We start from the raw sequence: 18607 nt of genomic DNA on the forward strand, positions 1-18607 counted from the left end.
ACACAATGTTGAAGTTTTACGCTGATTACAAGCTTCTGGTTTCTCTAAAAAAAAAAAGATAAATAAAAATCCGAAAGAATTGTGAGGTCACGTAACAAAGGAACCAGATCTAAAAATGACGACGCTTTTTCTAAAGTCAGCTTAGTTTGTCAGAAGTTTTCCATTATCTACCTTAGAAATAAATATGCTAAATGATGTCAACTTTGTGAGGATGTAAGGTGGTAAGTGTGAGTTGTTTGCAGGGAAAACACTGATCCCTAAACTCTACAGTAAAATCCCAGAGCTTGTTTTATGTTAAGAGCAAACGTGACCTGAACACATGGCGGCGTTGAAAACTGAGATTTTTGCACTTTTTACGCACACAAGTCAAGCATGTTAGAGGACTGTTTGTTTTTTGTTTAAGCACCTTCCTCTTCTTTAACCTTGACCCTTTTAACCGTAGCCCAAAGCTACACCTCGAGACCCAGCGCGCGTCTCGGCTGCTAGCGAGCATCTGCTTTCAGTGCACCAGTTTCCACGGGCTGAGAGCCGGTTGTGGTTTGTATGAGCTTGTCATTGTTGGCTGCGAGCTTTTCAGCACCTAACGGCGGGTGGGTGGGAGGGAGGCTTTGGTTTCCTGTCTTCATTGTGCACGCACCATCGACGCGGTGGAGGGGTTTCACTTGACGCTCCTTGCTGGGTACATCGTCCCATTTGTTCACACCGTCCTTTTTTTAGTGACCACAATTGTCCTTTCACGAGTTGTGACTCGTGAGAAAGCTGGGGTCAGAGGTCACGTTTGGGCATTGTCTAGTTCCTTTTGGAGAGTGTCAAAGTTTAGGGGTTGGGATTGATGGTTCTGGGGGTAAGTCCTTGGAGTTGACCTGCCGTAATTTTCATAACCTGATTTTTTTTATTTTTTATTTTTTTATTTAATGGACGTTTTTTTTTTTTTTTTCCCACAGCGCGAGCCATCGACCATGAGCCAGGGAACGGCCCTCTTCTCCTGTGGAATCATGGGTAAGTGGTGTAACCCATTCTGGAGCATTGTTTCCCATGTTAACCTTTTGCTTTGTAGGTCATCGCCCGACATCACAGCTAATTGCGCCCTTGGCAGTTTGAAGGATCGCTGGAACGATCCTCCACCTCTCAGAAAAGCCTAAACCGAAAAGTGCCGTGGTGTTCAGCTCCCTGCACAAACACCTGGGTCGGCTCTGCGTGGAGCTCTGACACCTGATAGCGCTGCGCTTTAATCTCGCAGATGTTACCACTTCCGATAGGGTTCTCCTGAGGTGAAAGCTTGCTTCAGTGTGTTACATAATATTCTCTCCCTTTAAAAGAACACGTCGCTTCTTCACGCCACTATCGCTATCAAAAAGTTTGTTAGGTTCATTAAACACCTATAAATGTGCGTATAAGTAATACGCTAAGTAGTATGCTAACGTTCCTGATTAAATTAAACAAACTTTTATCTTCATGGCTAGATCGGCAATCTCTGTCAAAAACTTCAAGGCTTGTGAAGTGACCTCGTTAAACGAGTTTATATGTAGCCCCGCCCCTAAATCCAAAATATAGGAACAAACTAATTTTATTATATTTGTATACACAATCACCCCCCAAAAAGTACACACACTTCAGGAAAAGAAAAACTTAAATATTTAAATGCTAAATTAAGTGCTGTACGTTATATATATTTTATTAGGATGTAATAAAGATTAAAATATATAAATATATTACGTTAATGTCCTCTAAGGAAAAGTTTTAAGTTTAACTCTTGATTTGCATATTTATTGTAAATATATAGTTCTAAACTGTTAGGACTAAATGATTATATGTAACATTTTCCAAGATTTTTTATTTATGTTTATATTTATCTATATGAACTAGTCATTTATGGGCGGAACTATGTATAAGATCAGTTAGTGGAAGTGATGTCACAAAATAATCCGTACCACTTTGAACCAATCACATCCAGTATGCAGATTATTAGATCAGGTGGGAATACTTAGCCGCATGCTAACCTGGCTAGTTAGCTAATCTGGCTAATATCAGTCTACAATACAAATATTATTGTAGGGGTCTGGCTTGTGTTGTGGGTCTAAGTTGACTAGCTGTTTAGCCAAGTCAGCAGGTTTTGGACTGGTAGAGAGCGCGGGGTTAGGGATCTGAGCTAAATAATTTGTAGATTTCATCAAGTTGTTATTATTATTATTTTGGATGAAAATGATCTGGTTGTGAAACGCTAGTAAACAACCCCAGAATGACTTCTTTTTTGTTTTTGTGCTAGCGTCTAGCCCGGATGCCGAGCGCCATGCCCACGCCGGCGCACGCTCTCACGGGCGCTTATTGTTCGCCCCTGACCCCCGTCCTCCAGCACAGGGGCATTTTTGTTTCTGACTTCAGAAAAATTCCCCCCTCCTTCTCTCACCCCTCCTTGTGTGGAGTGAAGCGCTAATTTCCTGCTCGATCTTAGCAAGGATTTATGCGTGAGGAACCGCCACCTCGTTCTGGTGAATCCCTGACCTTGAGAATACCGCTTCCTGGGCAGAAGTCATAAAAGCAGATGTTTTCCTTGGTGGGAACTTGGCCGAGCCTGTTCGTCAACAAGCGGTTTAAAAATAAAAACAGGAAGAAGCAGATCAGACGAACGTTCCGGCTTCGCTTTTAAATATCGCGCTGACGTTTCCCAGGTGCGCCACACGACCGCTCATGCAACCCTGTTCGTTATGTGGATATGAACGTATATGTTGCCGGCAGCGCCCGAGAGTGAAGCTCACGTGTGTAGACTGCTACAGATGGTTGTGGTGTATACTGGGACAAGGCATATCTCCGGTCCTGGCAGTCTGCCACCAATCAGACGCAGCTATTTCTGTTCCACTTGCACAAAACCCGGGCTGGTTTTTACACTTTCTTCCTTTCGCACCATAACCTCACCCATGCCCCCCCCCCCCCCCCCCCCACGCTCAGGTTTACGAGCAGGTCTTCCTGAAAGCGTGCTGTACACCGAGACCCCTCTGATAATCGAGGTTTCTCTCTGACTCTCACGTTTCTCAATCATCACCAAGATGATTCTCGAGAACTTTGAGTTCTGTTTGAGTCAAAGTTGGACATGAGAACAGTTTAGTATAACAGAACACATTACTGAGAGTAAAAACTCCCTTTATTTCTCTATATAATTTCCTGCTACACTAATGCACTTATCACTAGTGCTTGGACTCCATTAAGGTAAAAAGTTTTCTCAGTACAACAGAGCCATGATCGGTCTGCCTGCTTCATGTCTGAAACACTGACCTCCCAGGAACTCCTTTAATAACTTTTCCAAATATGTGGAAATGACTTGGAGTGATTGATTTCTATTAATCTTATTTTGGACAAGTCCTTTGTCCTGTTCAATTCCCATGTCTAGTCTAATGTTTCGTTCTATATTTTATTGTACTCTATTCTGGCCCGCTTCATTCCTATCTATTCATTCTCTTGTATTATTTCTGTTTTATTCTTCTACTTGAATTCTTTTGAATTATTCTATATAACAGAACATCACCAAGTTAGCAAGCCAGCTAACTTAACCCAATAGCCAGATTGGCATCCTGTAGTTATTTGTGACATCACTACCCCGCCCCTAAATCCATATTATATTGAGGTCCTGAAAGGGAAACTTGATGTCTATGTTGTGAAATGTTTGTTATATCAAGATTGTCGTTTTTGCTCCCAGAACTTTTAGTTAAAAAAAATTAGCCAGTGCAATAAAGTGATCCATAATAAGACCTTAATCGGTTAATTAATAATGATCTTGATATCAGAAGATTGACAATAAATGTTTGAGAGCGGTGTCCTCACTTGTAAAGGCGCAACAGAAAGAAGTGATGGTGTACGTTACAGGTAGGGTGATGGTGGGTCGGGGACAGAAGCTACAAAGATGACCCGAGATGGCTGCCTCCATTACAGTCGAGTGCGTTTTTTTTTTTGTTAATCACGAGCAGTATATTATAATAATATTAATAAAGCTCTCACTGTAATGGCGAAACCAATCCTCAGTAACGTGACAGACTCGGTGTTGAGACTTGTACACCAGACTCATGATCGGTCCTGGCTTCCTGTTTAAAGGGCGTGAACCTCAGCACTAATTCCTGGTCCTAATCCCCTAGTGTCATGTTTATACATGGATAAGTCTCCATTGTTATGAGTATTACCATGGAGAAGCCTGAAATATATGGGAAATACCTATGAAATAGTATTCCGTGTAATCTTCTGACTCGTGCCAGCTTATGATTCAGAATTTCTGAAAAAGCCAAAAGGTTGTCCTCATGCACTAGGTGCAGCCCAGACAGTAACGTCGATAACGCGGCACAAGCTGAGACAAATGTCTCGACCTGAGGTGAGACCAGCACGAAAAAAGAGAGGGAATGTTTCCGTTTGCATTCTCGATGTAATCTGCTCCTGATGTGATTTCTGAGCTCAGTTTTATCCACACAATCAAAGCACAAACTCAAAGTAATGAACGGGTTGAATCAAGAAATCATCACGGAGGCGGCCATCTCGTTGGCGCCACTCCAACCAAACTTGACCTTGAACTTCTTTAACAAACTGATGGTCATGGTAGCGGTTTGCATCAGGCATATCTCACAAGCCCAGGTTTGAAAAGCAGGATGAAAAAGACGTTGAGATGATAATGAGAATAATATAGCGTTCTCCTTGTTTGTGTTTGTTTTTCAGACTTTGTTAGTGTTGCCCAGCGTCCTGTGGGTTCAAGTCTGGAGAGCCTGTGGGACTCGGGTGCGAGCAGCGCCAGCTCCATCAGTGGCCTTCTCCGGGACCTGAGCTTGAGCGAAGCACCGTCACCCAGCAAGCGGCAGTGCCGGTCTCGGTCCTGCTCCGACGAGCTGAACTGGCGGTCCCCGTGGCGCCCGCAGGCCTCGCGGCTTTGGACGGCCGTGGAGAAGCGGCGCTGTCACAGCGGGGGGGCCATTTTGCCCTCGTCTTCATCGTCGTCCTCGTCCATCTTCTCCAGCATGCAGCGGAGCTCCAGTTTCAGCTTTCCCACCCGCTCGAACCTTCCGGAGTCGGCATTCCCTCGGTCGTTCACAGCAGTGACTTTTGACCCGTCTCGCTCGTTTTGCTATTCCCATGAGAGGATTTGCCTGGCTGAGATCGACGCCGCCGCCCCGGAGGCCGGTTCTCCAGACTCCGCCTCCGAGGCGGGAGGACTCGCACGGAGCCAGTCGCAGCCTTGCGTACTGAACGACCAGAAAATTGGGATGAAGCGCCGTCGACCGGACGAACCCCACAAACAGAGGCCGTCGCTCGATTTGGTTAAGATGACCCAGGTGAGTTAACGTGTCGAACGTTGATTTTGAAATGAAAAAGTTTAACTCGAGCTCCGCCCACGTTTGGTTGAAGAAATCATTCGTGATTGGATTTGACAGTTGTTGGTCAGAATCTCAGGGAACAACATAGTTAAGTTAGATACGCTGGTCTTGTTTATTTATTTAAAGTCTCATCTTAGCAAGTGTAAAATTTCTTGAATCTAGTCAAATTTATCTGTAATGACTTTGCAACAAACCAAATATATCATCATTAAACTTATTTCTGGAGACATTTTTTTTTATTTAAGCGGAATTTTTTTGTTTTATTGGCAGATCATTTTTTCTTGTCAATAAAATAAATTGATTTAAAAATTTACACCTAAATTAGTTTAGAAATAAGCTTATTGATCTTAAATTTTCATTTGCCAAGATATCACTTTTTGCAGTTTGTTTGTTTGTTTAACTATTTATTTGCTGAGCTTTCTGACTTTCGAAAAAAGTGAGAACTTACTACGTTACATTTCTCTTTCACGAATCCCTGTGGTCCTGTACTGTAGGTCGATTTGATTGATTAAATCATTGGGTCAGGTTTAGGTTTCAGAATCGATTTGCAATTATTTTTTATTATTTCAGTAAATTTACGAATCTTAAACCATCTATTTAAGGCCATTTTACGAATTCCTTGAAAAATATCACTCAGCTTTACAGAAAATACAAACTGTTTGCATCTTAAAAAACAAACGAGCAAACAAAAAAAAAAATTTTGGCTTCAATTACTTCTTGGGAGATTAAGGAGCCGTCGGTGCAGTACTGCCACCTACTGGACTGGAGTGCGGAGCAGGGAGAAAAGATTATGGCTCTTTACGAGACACAGCTTTTAAATAAACGCCACCACAAGTCAGTGTTTCAGTGTTGAATAAATACTTTCATTAATTTTCAATACTACTCGAGTGTTAAATGTTGATGCAGAGTTAAAATAATAATAATAATAAAAAGAGAAAACTTCTAGTACAAAATGCAAAGGATATACAGTCATACCGGATATTTTAACACGCCTTGGTGTGTGTCGCTTTGAGTCACCACCACGTGCATGCTATAGATACCACACTTGACAGGATGAGTGGCTTTTTTTTTTTTTTTTAGGTCGCTGAACCAAATCTGAGAAAATAGCTGTAAATTCCAGATGTTTAATATCTGAGTTAATCCGAGGTCACATTTCTGAACAGATGATGTTGAACAACAATAAAAATAATTTTAAGTCAAATCCTGGGACTTTTCACGCCATGGTCCCTCATTGATCCTTGATTCTGCATTCTGATTGGTCAGCAGAGAAGAGCTGGTGTTGATTAGTTTTCTATAGGAGCCGCTCTCACAGCAGTGTAGCCGTCGGCGCACATGACGTATAATTAATTACACGTTATGTTTTCTAAAGCAACAGCCCGTTCACAGCTTCCTTCGCGCATGGAAGGAGTCTCCAGTTTCAACGCCTCTCCGTAAGAGCCAGGGGTGAGGCCGTGCGCGTTAGGCTGCTAGACGGAGAAGGTTACAACACGTTTGTGGTTTTTCTGCAACAAAAAGACGAGGTGAAAGCCTTGCTGAGGGGGAAGTATGCTAGTTATGAAGCTAGGAAATGAAACGCTAGCTGCTATTAATGCACCTGTGAGATCCTGCAAGAGGTTGCTCAGTTAATATCTACGGATTATTCTTCGATCTGAAATGTTTCTCATTTTATTCGCAAACTCTGCGGAACGTCTTGTGCATTTTTATCTTTTTTTTTTTTTGCTTTTTGTTTTTCGCCTCCGCTCTGATTCCCTCTGATTAAAACAGAAACCTCTTTTGTGTCGGGTTTTGAGCTCACACCCAAACCTGAAAGGAAGAAGTGAGTATGAAAGGCAGAAGTGCTCGCTGCACTCGCATGCCACATCCCGACCTTTTACATCACAACCACACTTTTTTTTTGCTTTTTTTTTGCTTTTAACTTTTTATGTCTTTTTAAGCGAGCAACAGGGCTTTTCAATCACACGGCTTTGTTGTTTAATGTAAAATGTTTAAAATGTAAAAGATTTTATTAGTAAAAAGTGGAGACGAGAATCACCAGGGGGTCACCTGATACGACGTCGTCACAATACCGGAGTACTGATTCGACCTGGGCTGTGAATATATTATTTTTTTTTTCGATACCGGTGCCACATCGATACTTTTAAAACGGTACCGGTGCCAAAACCGTGCCTGAACCGATACTGTACAAAAGCCACAAAATAATGGTGGATGACTCAAGAATAAATTTTTTTATTTTAATTTTTTAATTTTATTAATTTTTTTTTTATTCGCATTCTGTTTCAGTCCGGTAAATACCAGTTATATAGGGACCAGTGCCGTATTGGCACCGGTTTTCGGTACCCAACCCTAGTTGTGAATCTGTAAGCTGCACCATTTTATTAAAATCCTGATGGAACCAGTCAGGACGAGGCGTGCCTGGCTGCATCGATGGTTTCCATGGCGATAAACCGTGTGTTTGTGTGTGTGTTCATGTCCGGTTCCCAGGATGTACCTGATACAGGTGACACTGGATCTTACAGCAACATTGCAAACTCCTCCCCTTTTTATTCTGCACCTGTTAGAATTCACTCAGATTCATCATACAGCCTGCGATACATCATACTTGTTTTTGTCTGTCTGTCTCTCTGTCCCACTCTCTGTCTGTCTTGTTGTCTCTGTCTCACTCTCTTTGTCTCTGTCTTTTTGTTTCTGTCTCTTTCCCTTTGTCTGTCCCTGTCTCAGTCATGCTCCCTCACTCTCTCTCTCTCTCAGCATTAACATCCTTCTTTTACTCCCCCTCTCAGTATTAATGTCTCTCTTTACCACCCCGTCACACCCTGATGAGAACCACTAAGTTCCCACTGCATCCTAAAAATACTGCATTGAGAAACGAGGTCAAAATAGTCTAATGTACATTTACGTTTCAGGTTCACACCCCTTTCTAGTCGCGATGCTGTCAGGTTCTTAAAGCATCTGTCATGTTGTCATTGATTTCCTCTCTCTCTCGCACACACACATGATCACACACCAGGTCTGATAAGATTGCAACGAGTTATGATGATAAAGATAATGTTTGATCCGATTGCACCGCGCTCTTATCACACACTTACTACATTGTCATGGTATCCAGCACGTTGGAATAAATACCGCGACCCGTGTAGAGCTTTTCATCAGAAAACCATGATGGTGTGAGGAATTAGATCCGGTTTTATTTATTTGTTAATTTTTCTTAACACGCCCGATTTAAGCTTGAAACCGAGAATAAACGTTTGCGTCTGTCTGGAGAGCAGTACACCTACTCACTCTCCGGTTTGTCTGCTGCGGGATGGGAATCAACTCATCTATTTAAACAAATTAAGTATTTTATAGCTGCGAGTCTGCTACGAGACGAGTCAGGACACCGTCGGGTTCCTGTACCTAGAGCATCATGACTTTAAAAGGTGGAACTACCGGGACTAACCCTGGTCTAGACACATTTAGGGTGTGTCTGAGGTATTTAGGTGGAACCATGTTGCTGTTTATTAATTTTTAACACGATCTAATTAAACTTTCTGCAAGGCAACACTGGACCGCGCGATTCACTCTAGCTATATTTTTTTTCCTCCTCACAAAACTGTAACTGATTTGGGAATTCTGTAAAAAGTTCCTCTGAACATTAACCTGTTATTTATAAATACGTCAGCCATGTAGAATAAGTAACTCTTTAATGTCCTAACCAAATGATCGAGGATCCGGGACGGCCCACGCTTATTAAAATTAAGTCATATTTATGGATGTGCACGGATAGATGCAAATTTAGAGGAACCTGAAAATGAAATGGTCGTAGTTCTCTTTTTATTTCCTTACAGCGATGCTTGTGTGATCGCAGCTGCCTTGTTCAAGCTGTTGGTTTTTCTCACCGTCTTGCTTGTTAAACAGGATAGACGCCTGTGTGTGCGTGTGTGTGTTTTTCCTCTGTGGGACATAGTTGTGGAGGTGAAACATGGCCTGATTTACAAAGCAAATATTCTGTCTCTGAAGCAACGAAGCTTGACCACAGCTAGCACTGTGTGTGTGTGTGTGTGTGAGTGTGAGACAGTGAAAATAATTAGAAACACCTCCCCGTAGGTGTCATTTCTTACTCTCTCTCTCTCTCTCTCTCTCACACACACACACTCTCTCTCTCTCTCTCCCTGTAATTCTGAGCCATGTGTTAATTCTGATTTTGAAACGTATTAAAACACAACGTCTCGTGTTTGAGAGCACAATACTTGTAGGCAGGTACACACGGATTTTTCTGGCGTAGACGCTCTACACGGTGGTGAAGCCTAAGGATGGAGGCTTGTCATCGGTTTCCTCTTGCTTGCCTCGCTATGAACTTGACTATTTTGTCATATACATCAGATCACTATCTGATGCGCTGTGTGGGAGAGTCAGGATGGGTGTGGTTAGCTGAGTAACACTTAAGCGGTTTGCTAGCACATATTTATAAATCTCATATTTCATTGAAAAATACTATAATGTCCAAAGTGTCCCACAAGGCTCGAGTTTAGGTCCGGACTTGTTGTCTGTTTAGATCCGGTTTCTTATACATGACCTGTTTCTTTTTTTTTGCAGTATTTCAGCTTGGTATGAAGCTGAAGTCAGGGTGCAGGTTCAGCCATGATACTGCTCTCCTGGAGTAAACACGGCTGGGGGCGTGACAGTGGCAGTTTGATGAGCTTGAGCTCAAATCCCCCCAGCCTTCTAAATGGTAACCCAGTGTGTTACCCCTTTGAGCCACCACTGCCTTAATCTTAGCTAATTCCCGCCCACCAATCAAAACATTTACATAACGATATCAAAATCTTACCAGCGTATAAATATATAAGTGGAATAACGTTAGGAGGCGTGGCCTAAAGCGTATTTAATGTGCCTGATGGCAAGACGAACCGTAGCTCGTGTACAAGAATAAGAAACTGTTGTATGGGGTATTCTAAAAAATAATTTGCGCATCAGCATCTTTTTTTTTTTTTTATATCTAAGTAAGAAATCTGCATAAGGGGATAAAAGTGCTGAAGTGGAACAGAAGCGGAAAACCTGCCGAGCTCAGAGAACAGGCCTCTCCTGTCAGGCCTGCGGGCTGTGATAAAAAAATTTATCCTAGTTTTTGTTTTATTTTTTTTCCTACCATAAACATATAAGCTTCTTTGAAGATATTTTTTTTCTAATAAGTTGCATGCTGCCATCAATTTATGATAATAACTCAGTGTTTTCATCATACAGCTTATATTTACATACTGATCCTGATTGGTTGTTATCGTTTATGACATCATAACCCGTTAATGTTAAAAATGCCATGTCTGAGATTGTGTTCCTTGAAATGTTTCCTGTTCTGTTTGGACTGCACGGCTTTACAGAGATCATACTTTCCATCCAAAGTCGATTTTTTTTATATATATATTTACCGATTTTGACGAAATGGTTCAGTTCCAATTCAGGAATATTTTTATTTAAAGTGATCACATTGATACATTTCTTCCTCTCTCTCTCTCTCTCTCTCTCTCTGTTACAGAAACAGAATTTCCAGAGCCTTAGTTGTAATCACTTTAACAGCGACGACGGCTGTCAATTATGCCAGACCCCGTCCTCTTTCAACAGTCCCGTCCACCAGAGCAGGAAGGCGTGTCCCCTCAGCCCCAAAGAAGACGACTCATCCGTTATCGACGAATCAGACGCCGACTGGACCAACGGGAAGGATCAGGAGCCTCCGTGGGCGGGGCTGTGCGGGTTGAAGAGGGACATTTTGGGTGGAGAACTCGATATCGAGCAGATCGAGAGAAATTGAGACTTTTTTTTGTGTGACTGTTTTCGACGTCCTCGGGTTCTCGTGCTCCCCCGCGTTCCGGTGGGGGATAAAATCGGACTCAGGAGAAACAGACGCTCACAAACGGAATTGTGGGACGTTAGGATGACTCAGGTTGAATCTTGAATAAAAAAAAAAAAAACAGAGTGGATTGTGGGATATCTGGGTTTCTACTCACGCTCTGTTGCAGATATTGTAGCTTTTTTTTTTCTTATTATTCTTCCTCCTTTACTTTATCTTTTAAAGAAGGATGAAGCTCGGGCGAACGTTCTTAGAGTCCCGCCTGTCTGTCTGCCTGTCTGTCTGTCTGTCTGTGCTGAATGAGGAGTGAACGGAATGAAAATATAAATCTATATTTTTAAGGATGTATTCATTTTTTTTCCTGCTCCGTTCATCCGGATGTGCACGGCATCGTCGAGAAGGACGGAAAGGAAACTAGACGAAGGTCATGAGAGACGACTGCCGTAAATCTGCGGACTTGCTGTTGAACTTGCACTGGCATTGATGCACACATTACACGCATACGCACACGTACACACAGCACACACACTCATTCACTCACTCACTCACACACACACGCACACCTCACAGTGAAAAGCTTGGAAAAGGGTTTCAGGTTGAATGATAATTTCAAGCTAATAGAATTTAATTCCTCTTTTTACGAAGTGTAACGTAAAATGTACTTATTTCTATATGAATAAACAATGTTTAAAGTGTGTTTGTAAACCCTGTGTGTGTGCAATTGTGTTAAAACATCCTATTATAACGATGGTAAAAATGGGCGTGGCTTATAAAGCCTAGAGAATGCGAGAAATCTAAAAGCTTTTTGATCTTGACCATTCCTTTAAACATCAAAGCATCTCGTACTTCAAAAAGGATACGAAGGTGTATACTTTGACTCATCATTGTAGTGGTGTTCTGAAAGCTAATTAAAGATATAAGAGCGATCCATGAAGTTAAACTCCGCCCTTAAACCTAAAATGTTTGTTGTTCTGTGCTGTCGTATATCTGTTTATTTCTTTAACACACACTGGCGGTTGTCACAGTTATTGCTAGCACAGATAAATAGGTACTGTATTTAATAACTTAGTTTTTTTTTTGTGACGTCATAATGAGAATTTCAGCATAGATGTAGTCGGAATGTTGACGCACAGTCCCAGAATGCAGTGCAGATTTACTAGGAGAAGCTAGTTGGTGATCTACAGGATAGCGAGTGAGAAGATGGTGGTTTTTACTGTTAATGGTTTTAACATGAGTGATTCAGGATGAATTGTTCCGCGAGTTTAACCTAGGGTTAAGCTCCTGTGATTTCCCATAAACAAATTACAATACTGTACAAAATACGCTATTTAATTTAGATAATGTCTGGCTGCCGCACAGGATTAATGGATGCGTGAGGGTGTTCAGGTTAAGGGCTGCTTTGGGCCAATAAAAGCGTATCGCTAGTGCTTGGACATAATAAAGGTAGAAAGTTTTCCCAGTACCATGATTTTATCAGAACCAGGATTGGGCTTCCTGTCTGATTCACATCTGAAATGCCCGCCTCCCAGGAACTCCTTTAATGGCTTTTCCGAACATGTGGAAATGTTTTGGAGCGAGGGTCAGGACTGTACAGGGGATGTGGCGATAACTCCCAGCTGAGTTCCTGTACCGTGCAAGTGGTGTTGGTGAAGGATTGTATGTACAGTTCACACGGACAGGTTCGTCTCTTCCGCAAGTTGGCCACAAGTTATCTGTCGATAAGATGCAGAAAGTTCACAGGAACAACTGCAGTGGGCTTCAAACCACCTTAGCCACGATCGTCATTCACGGACATACGGCCTTCTTTAAAATATTTGCACCATTTTAAAAAAATTATTCTCATTACCATATTATGTTGTTAACGTCAACGGCTTTTATGCCCTTATTCACCAGAAATTTCAGCACAAGTACTGGCTTCAATCAAACGCCCCTCATACATATCTCTTCTTAAGGGAGAAAAGTGTGTGCCCGGATTGGTATGAAGGACCTCCCTTTGAGCTCGCTCAAGGATTTTGATGTAATCTGACCCACTGAGATCTTTCTCATGTGCTGCCCAGTTCCTAGACAACATGGCTTCAGCTGCTCTATACACTCCACACACACACAGTCTCTCTTTCTCTCACTCTCTCTGTGTGTTTAGGAAATGAATCGACTCTCTGTGGTCTCAGTCTGTTTACACTGCATGTTTGTGGAAAATAATATTTTAATAATATTTCATTAAAGGGTTTGTCTAATGTCGCTTTAAAGCCAGCAGAATCTGCACTCCCCGGTCCGAGTCCTTGACAGATCTGACCGGTGTGTACTCAGTCATCTGATATACTCCAATACCGAACAATCACTGAGCTGTGTTTAGGAGACAGGTGTCTGAGTTATAGATGTACCTTGGCTGAAAATGGAGGGGCTTAAGCCAGATTTGTTCAGGCAATACTTCTTTCTTCTTTAACACAACACTATACTTGCCATAATGCAGTACTTACAATTAAGCATAAAAGCAAAAGCATTGTGTAGGGATGGCACGGCGGCGTAGTGGTTAGCACTGTCACCTTGCACTTCCAGGTTCTGGGTTTGATTGCCGTTTCGCGGTCTGTGTGCGTGGAGTTTGCATGTTCTCCCATGTTTGCATGGTGGGATTCCTCTGGGTATTCCAGTTTCCTCCCAGAATTCAAAGACATGCAGATTAGGCTGATTGGTATTCCCAAATTGCCTGTAGTCGTAGACAGCTTCTAATGTCCAATCTGGGGCTTCCCTCATCCAATCTAGAGCCTCTTCATCCAGTCTGGTGCGTTTACTATTCAGTTTATAATGGCCAACATGAGGCTTTTGTTGGTCAACCAAGGATCTCTTTTATCTGATCTGTCCTTAAGTATTTTCCATCTAGCCTTTGGCTTCTAATGTCCAGTCTAGGATCTGAAACTTCTGTTGTCCAGCCCAGGTCTTCAGATGTCCAGCCTGGGGCTTCTGATACTAGCAGGAGGCTTCCTTCATCCAGTCTACTGCCTCCCCTATCTAGCCTACTGTGTCATTCATCCAGTGAGAATCAATTCCTTTGTCCAGTCAGGGGTTTCTAAACTTCATAAAGTCCACAGCGTTTATTAATCCATTCTTGCAATTCTTCCACCCAGACTGGAGCTTGGCTCTAGCCCATGCCTGTTTCGCATCTGTAGATTGTGGATTTTGTCTAACCCATGTTTGTTTTTCATCCAGCTTAGGGTTTCCAAAACCATCCTTGTGGACACATTGAATATGCAGTAAAACTCATTTTTCATCATGAAGTTAAATGAAACACAATTTATGATACAGATCACAGAATATTTTATCAATCTTTTTAGTTGACTGAATTGCTGATTTAAGCAGGATATTCTTGATGAAGTAGGATAGCAGAGTGTGGGAGGTTGTGTCCTGAATGACTTACAGATGACTTCCTCCCTACTCAGAGGAGTGGTGGAAAATAGAGGCGCTCAATCTTTGTCTGGTGAGTACAATGAAAAACCAAACACAACATCCATCCTAAAAAATGTGTTCATCCATCCAGTCTAAAGTCTTCCATTCACTTATAAAGCCTGGGGCTTCTTATTTTTAGCCATTCAGCTTCTTCCATCCAGATGTCCATTTTAGGGCTTTTAACCATTCAACACCCTGTCTGGGTCTTTTATGAGCCAGCTATCCACCGTGGAGCTTGTTCATGACACAGGTCCAAACTTCCACCCAGGCATCCTGTCCAAGGTTCTTGGATATAGCACATGCGTTCCATCCAACCAAATGCATCTAAACATCCAGGGTGAAGCTTATGTCCAGGGTAGGGACTTTGAATGTCCAACCAGGGGCTTCTTCCATCCATTCCTGAGCATCTTCCATCTAAATCCAGCCTAGGGCTTTCAGTGAGGTGCCTTTTGAGATTGACCTCCACCGGGAGCCTCTTCTATCCAGCCATGGAATCTTAGCCTTTTTTAATTCAGACCTCTGGCCTGATGTTTCTCTTGTGCACTGTTCATAACAGTCTATACAGCTGTACCTTTATCGTCTGGACAGATGGTCTAACATTGGCCTACAGAGTGCTTTATGGTTGCCACACTGACTGCAAGATGGCCTTGACTTGTGGTTCCACACCCAAATTGTCACACCACAACCACTGTCAAACACCTACACCACCATGCTTGACTGTCTGCATTGAGGGGTTTGTGCTTGGCTTGGATTTTGAGATTCTTGTTAGTAAGATATCATTATGAGAAAATAATAACATTCTTTATTGCATTTTGTCATTAATATGAATATGATTAAGGCAAATTAGAAAAGCATTTAAGGCCTAATTAAGAACCACGAAGGACAGAAACAGGGCATCACAGATGGCGTAAATTTTTACTTTTCATTTTTATATACAGATAAATAGGTAAATGAAGTTTTCAGTGGGTCCACTGGTTCCCTCGTGTAGGATTTAGGAATGGATGAGGACCAGATGACGTTTTGTTACATCTGGATTTATGAAGCCATACATTCCTTTCTCTCATCACTTTATTTTTGGAAAAAGGTTTGTGTTCTATGACTTGCTAGGTTTCCTGGGTATTAGTGTTATAGCTAGAAGCAGATGTCAGAATGTAGCATGTTAAACTGTGAGAATTTTAATGCTTTAAGCGGTGTTTGGGGAACTCGAGGGTGTAACCTGACACCCTTTATATGTCTATCTCTACCACACACACACTACTTTCCTTTATGCCGGAGGTCTGTGTGGTTGTGTCATGGCTGTCTGTAGCATGGCAGAAATGATAATGTAGCATTTTCAGCACACTGTGACATTCAGACCAGAGATCACTGAAGAACAGAACTGTATTATTGTCTCAGGGGTACGACTGTGCTTACTGTGGCATTTAACCTTCCGGTTGCACTCACTACTGTACTGATCTTCTGTCTCTTTGCCCACGCACCATCTGCTTGACTTTTACAGCAGCATAAAAGTAACTTTGATTTTCCACATGAAAACAGAGACAAAGTTCTTGCTCAGCCTTTGGAAATCGTCCTACATGGAAATGAAAATTATGGATGGAGGAACCATCGATACGTATGTATCAGTGACATAATCATGTTATAGTTAAATAATATAAGCTTGTTTTCCTCATGAGCTAATTAGAGGGGGGGGGGGGATCACATATAACACTTGGAACAATTCCTATTTTGGGGGGTCTAATCTCAGACTAATTCAGTCTTTTGTTTAGACTTTTGTTTAAAACAGAACAAAAGTCAAAACGGACAGGACATTATATCCCAAGCTAGATAGAATATTAAACCTGAGGCTAGACATAGCCTGGGCTTTGTCCAGTTAGGGATCTATTCTTCTGTCCAGCTTGATGTGTAAGCATTCATTCAGCCTGGGGTCTAATCTTCTGTCCAGCCTGGGGTCTAATCTCATGTCCATCCTGGAGTCTAATCTATTCAGTCTGGCATCTAAGCATCCATCCAGCCTGTGGTCTAATCATCTTTCCAGTCTGAGAATTGATTTTCTGTCCAGCCTTAGGTCTAATATTCTATCTAGTTTGGTGTACAATCTCCTTTCCACAGTAGGGATCAATTGCTTGTCAAATTTGCAGTCTAACCTCCCTTCCAACATGGGGTCTAATCTGTCAATTCTGTGGGTTTATGTTGGTCAGCCTGGGGCCTTCAGCTCACACCTCCTTTTTGTCCTTTTATTCGATGGCTTCTTCTGTAGCCTAGGGGTTCTCCTATCCAGCCTGAGAGCTTCTTCTGTCCTGCTCGATCTACCTAAACTCCAGCCAAGAGTCTTTTTTTTCCCCCAGCCTTCTTTGTTCAGTCTGGGACGTCTTTTAACCTGAAGTATTTTTACTCTATTTTTCTGTCCATCCTGAGGCCTCTTTTGTTCATTGTAGGGCCTCAACTTCAATACTCAGCCTGCGACCTCTTCATAACATCTAAGGTCTTCTTCTCTGCTGCTTGGGGTCACTCTTTTGTTGAGCCTGGGGCCTCCACTTCACTTGCCAACCTGTGGGTGTTCTTCCTTCCAGAATTCTGTCTATCATGGGGTCTCTTTTGTTTTCCATAGACCCTCCACTCTACTGGCTGATCTCTACTGGGGCTACTTCTGTCCATCTTACACTGCTTCCACTCCATTAATCAGACTAATGTCTGTTCTAGTTTATTCCAAGGCTTCTTCTATCCTTCCTGGAGTTTATTTGGACCTATGCCATCCTAGCTCTTCTTTGATCCATCTTGGGGCCAGAATAGGGCTGTTTCTGTCCAGTCTGGGACTTCATGCTTAGTTTTGGTCCAACCTAGGTCCTACTTTTGTTCAGTCCGGAGCCCCCATTATCACTGGCCAGACTGCGGCTTCTTTTGACAAGTCTTTGGTCTTTGGATTTCTTCTGTCCAGAAGATACCCAGAAGGTTCTTTTCTCTTGCTTGAGCCTTCTAATGTCCAACCAGGGGCCCTCTTATGTCCAGCATGAACCCTTTCCTGGGTAGTCTGGGGCTTTTTTTTTTTTTTACCTTGGCTCTGTTTTACTCTTTCACAATTATGGTCACAGATGTACTTGATGACTGCATTGTCCATTATGTACTGTATAAAACACACACACACAATTAATGTTGCCCTTATTGTATATTAAGTGTATTACAAATGCTGCATAGTATTCCTCTCTTACACCACTCCCTCTCTTTGTGTGTTGCACTTAAGTTGCCCTGTTGAATGACAGATAGTAAAGTTAAAGGGTGTGAACTCACTGCCTGAATGGAGTTACATTACAGAGAGAAATCTGACGTCACCCGTCATCTACACTAAACAAACTGCAGTGTTTCTCTGTATGAAAAGGTGGTACAGTGAGAAAAACCCTGTTTTGGAAAACTGACATCCCTTAATCATCCAAAGAAGCATTGAAGCATGCATTTTTGTTGAAGCGTGTGTGTGTTAACTGGGGATGTGACGTGTGGGGTAAATCTAACTTGTGGCCTCATTGGAAAAAAAAAAAGGTCTTTAAGGATTCGTCAGGTAACTGTAGGGTCGTTGGCTTCCAAAAATTGTTCGGGAAGAAGTCATGTAGGGTTGTGCATTTTCTACGTTTGAACCTGAGGGCAGTTACTAAGAAAAACATCACAATGCACACACACGCAAACAGAGAGAAAGAGAGAGAGAGAGAGAGAGAGAGAGCAAAGCAATAGGGGGAAGGGAGATAGAAAGTGAGGAAAAGAGACATAGGAGAAAGAAAAACAGAGTGAGTGGGAGAGCGAGATTGAGGGAGGAGTAATCGAAAGAGAGAGAGAGAGAGAGAGAGAGAGGAAGCAGGAGTTATTTTCTGTGATACACACACACACACACATACATACATACTGAGCCTGAACTCCTAAAGGTGTGTGTGTGAGAACCGTGGAAAAACTCTATAAACTGATTTAGTGCTCTATTGTCCAGGCGCTTCATTTGTCCATTCTGTCTTTCCTGTTT

At 42.2% G+C, this 18607-nt stretch overlaps 1 protein-coding gene across 2 annotated transcripts in view; it reads left to right on the forward strand.

The window, feature by feature from the left end:
* fam53b (family with sequence similarity 53 member B) overlaps positions 1-11871 on the forward strand; it is a 29046-nt gene extending 17175 nt beyond the window's left edge. For both annotated transcript variants that reach the window (XM_053511541.1, XM_053511542.1), the window contains exons 3-5: positions 945-999; positions 4693-5303; positions 10855-11871. In XM_053511541.1, coding sequence (XP_053367516.1) covers positions 945-999; positions 4693-5303; positions 10855-11127 — 939 coding nt within the window. In that variant the 3' untranslated portion in view covers positions 11128-11871. The remainder of the gene's footprint in view (positions 1-944; positions 1000-4692; positions 5304-10854) is intronic.
* The last annotated feature ends 6736 nt before the right edge of the window (positions 11872-18607 follow it).

This window comes from Clarias gariepinus, chromosome 14, assembly GCF_024256425.1.
Source record: "Clarias gariepinus isolate MV-2021 ecotype Netherlands chromosome 14, CGAR_prim_01v2, whole genome shotgun sequence".
NCBI classification, from domain to species: domain Eukaryota; kingdom Metazoa; phylum Chordata; class Actinopteri; order Siluriformes; family Clariidae; genus Clarias; species Clarias gariepinus.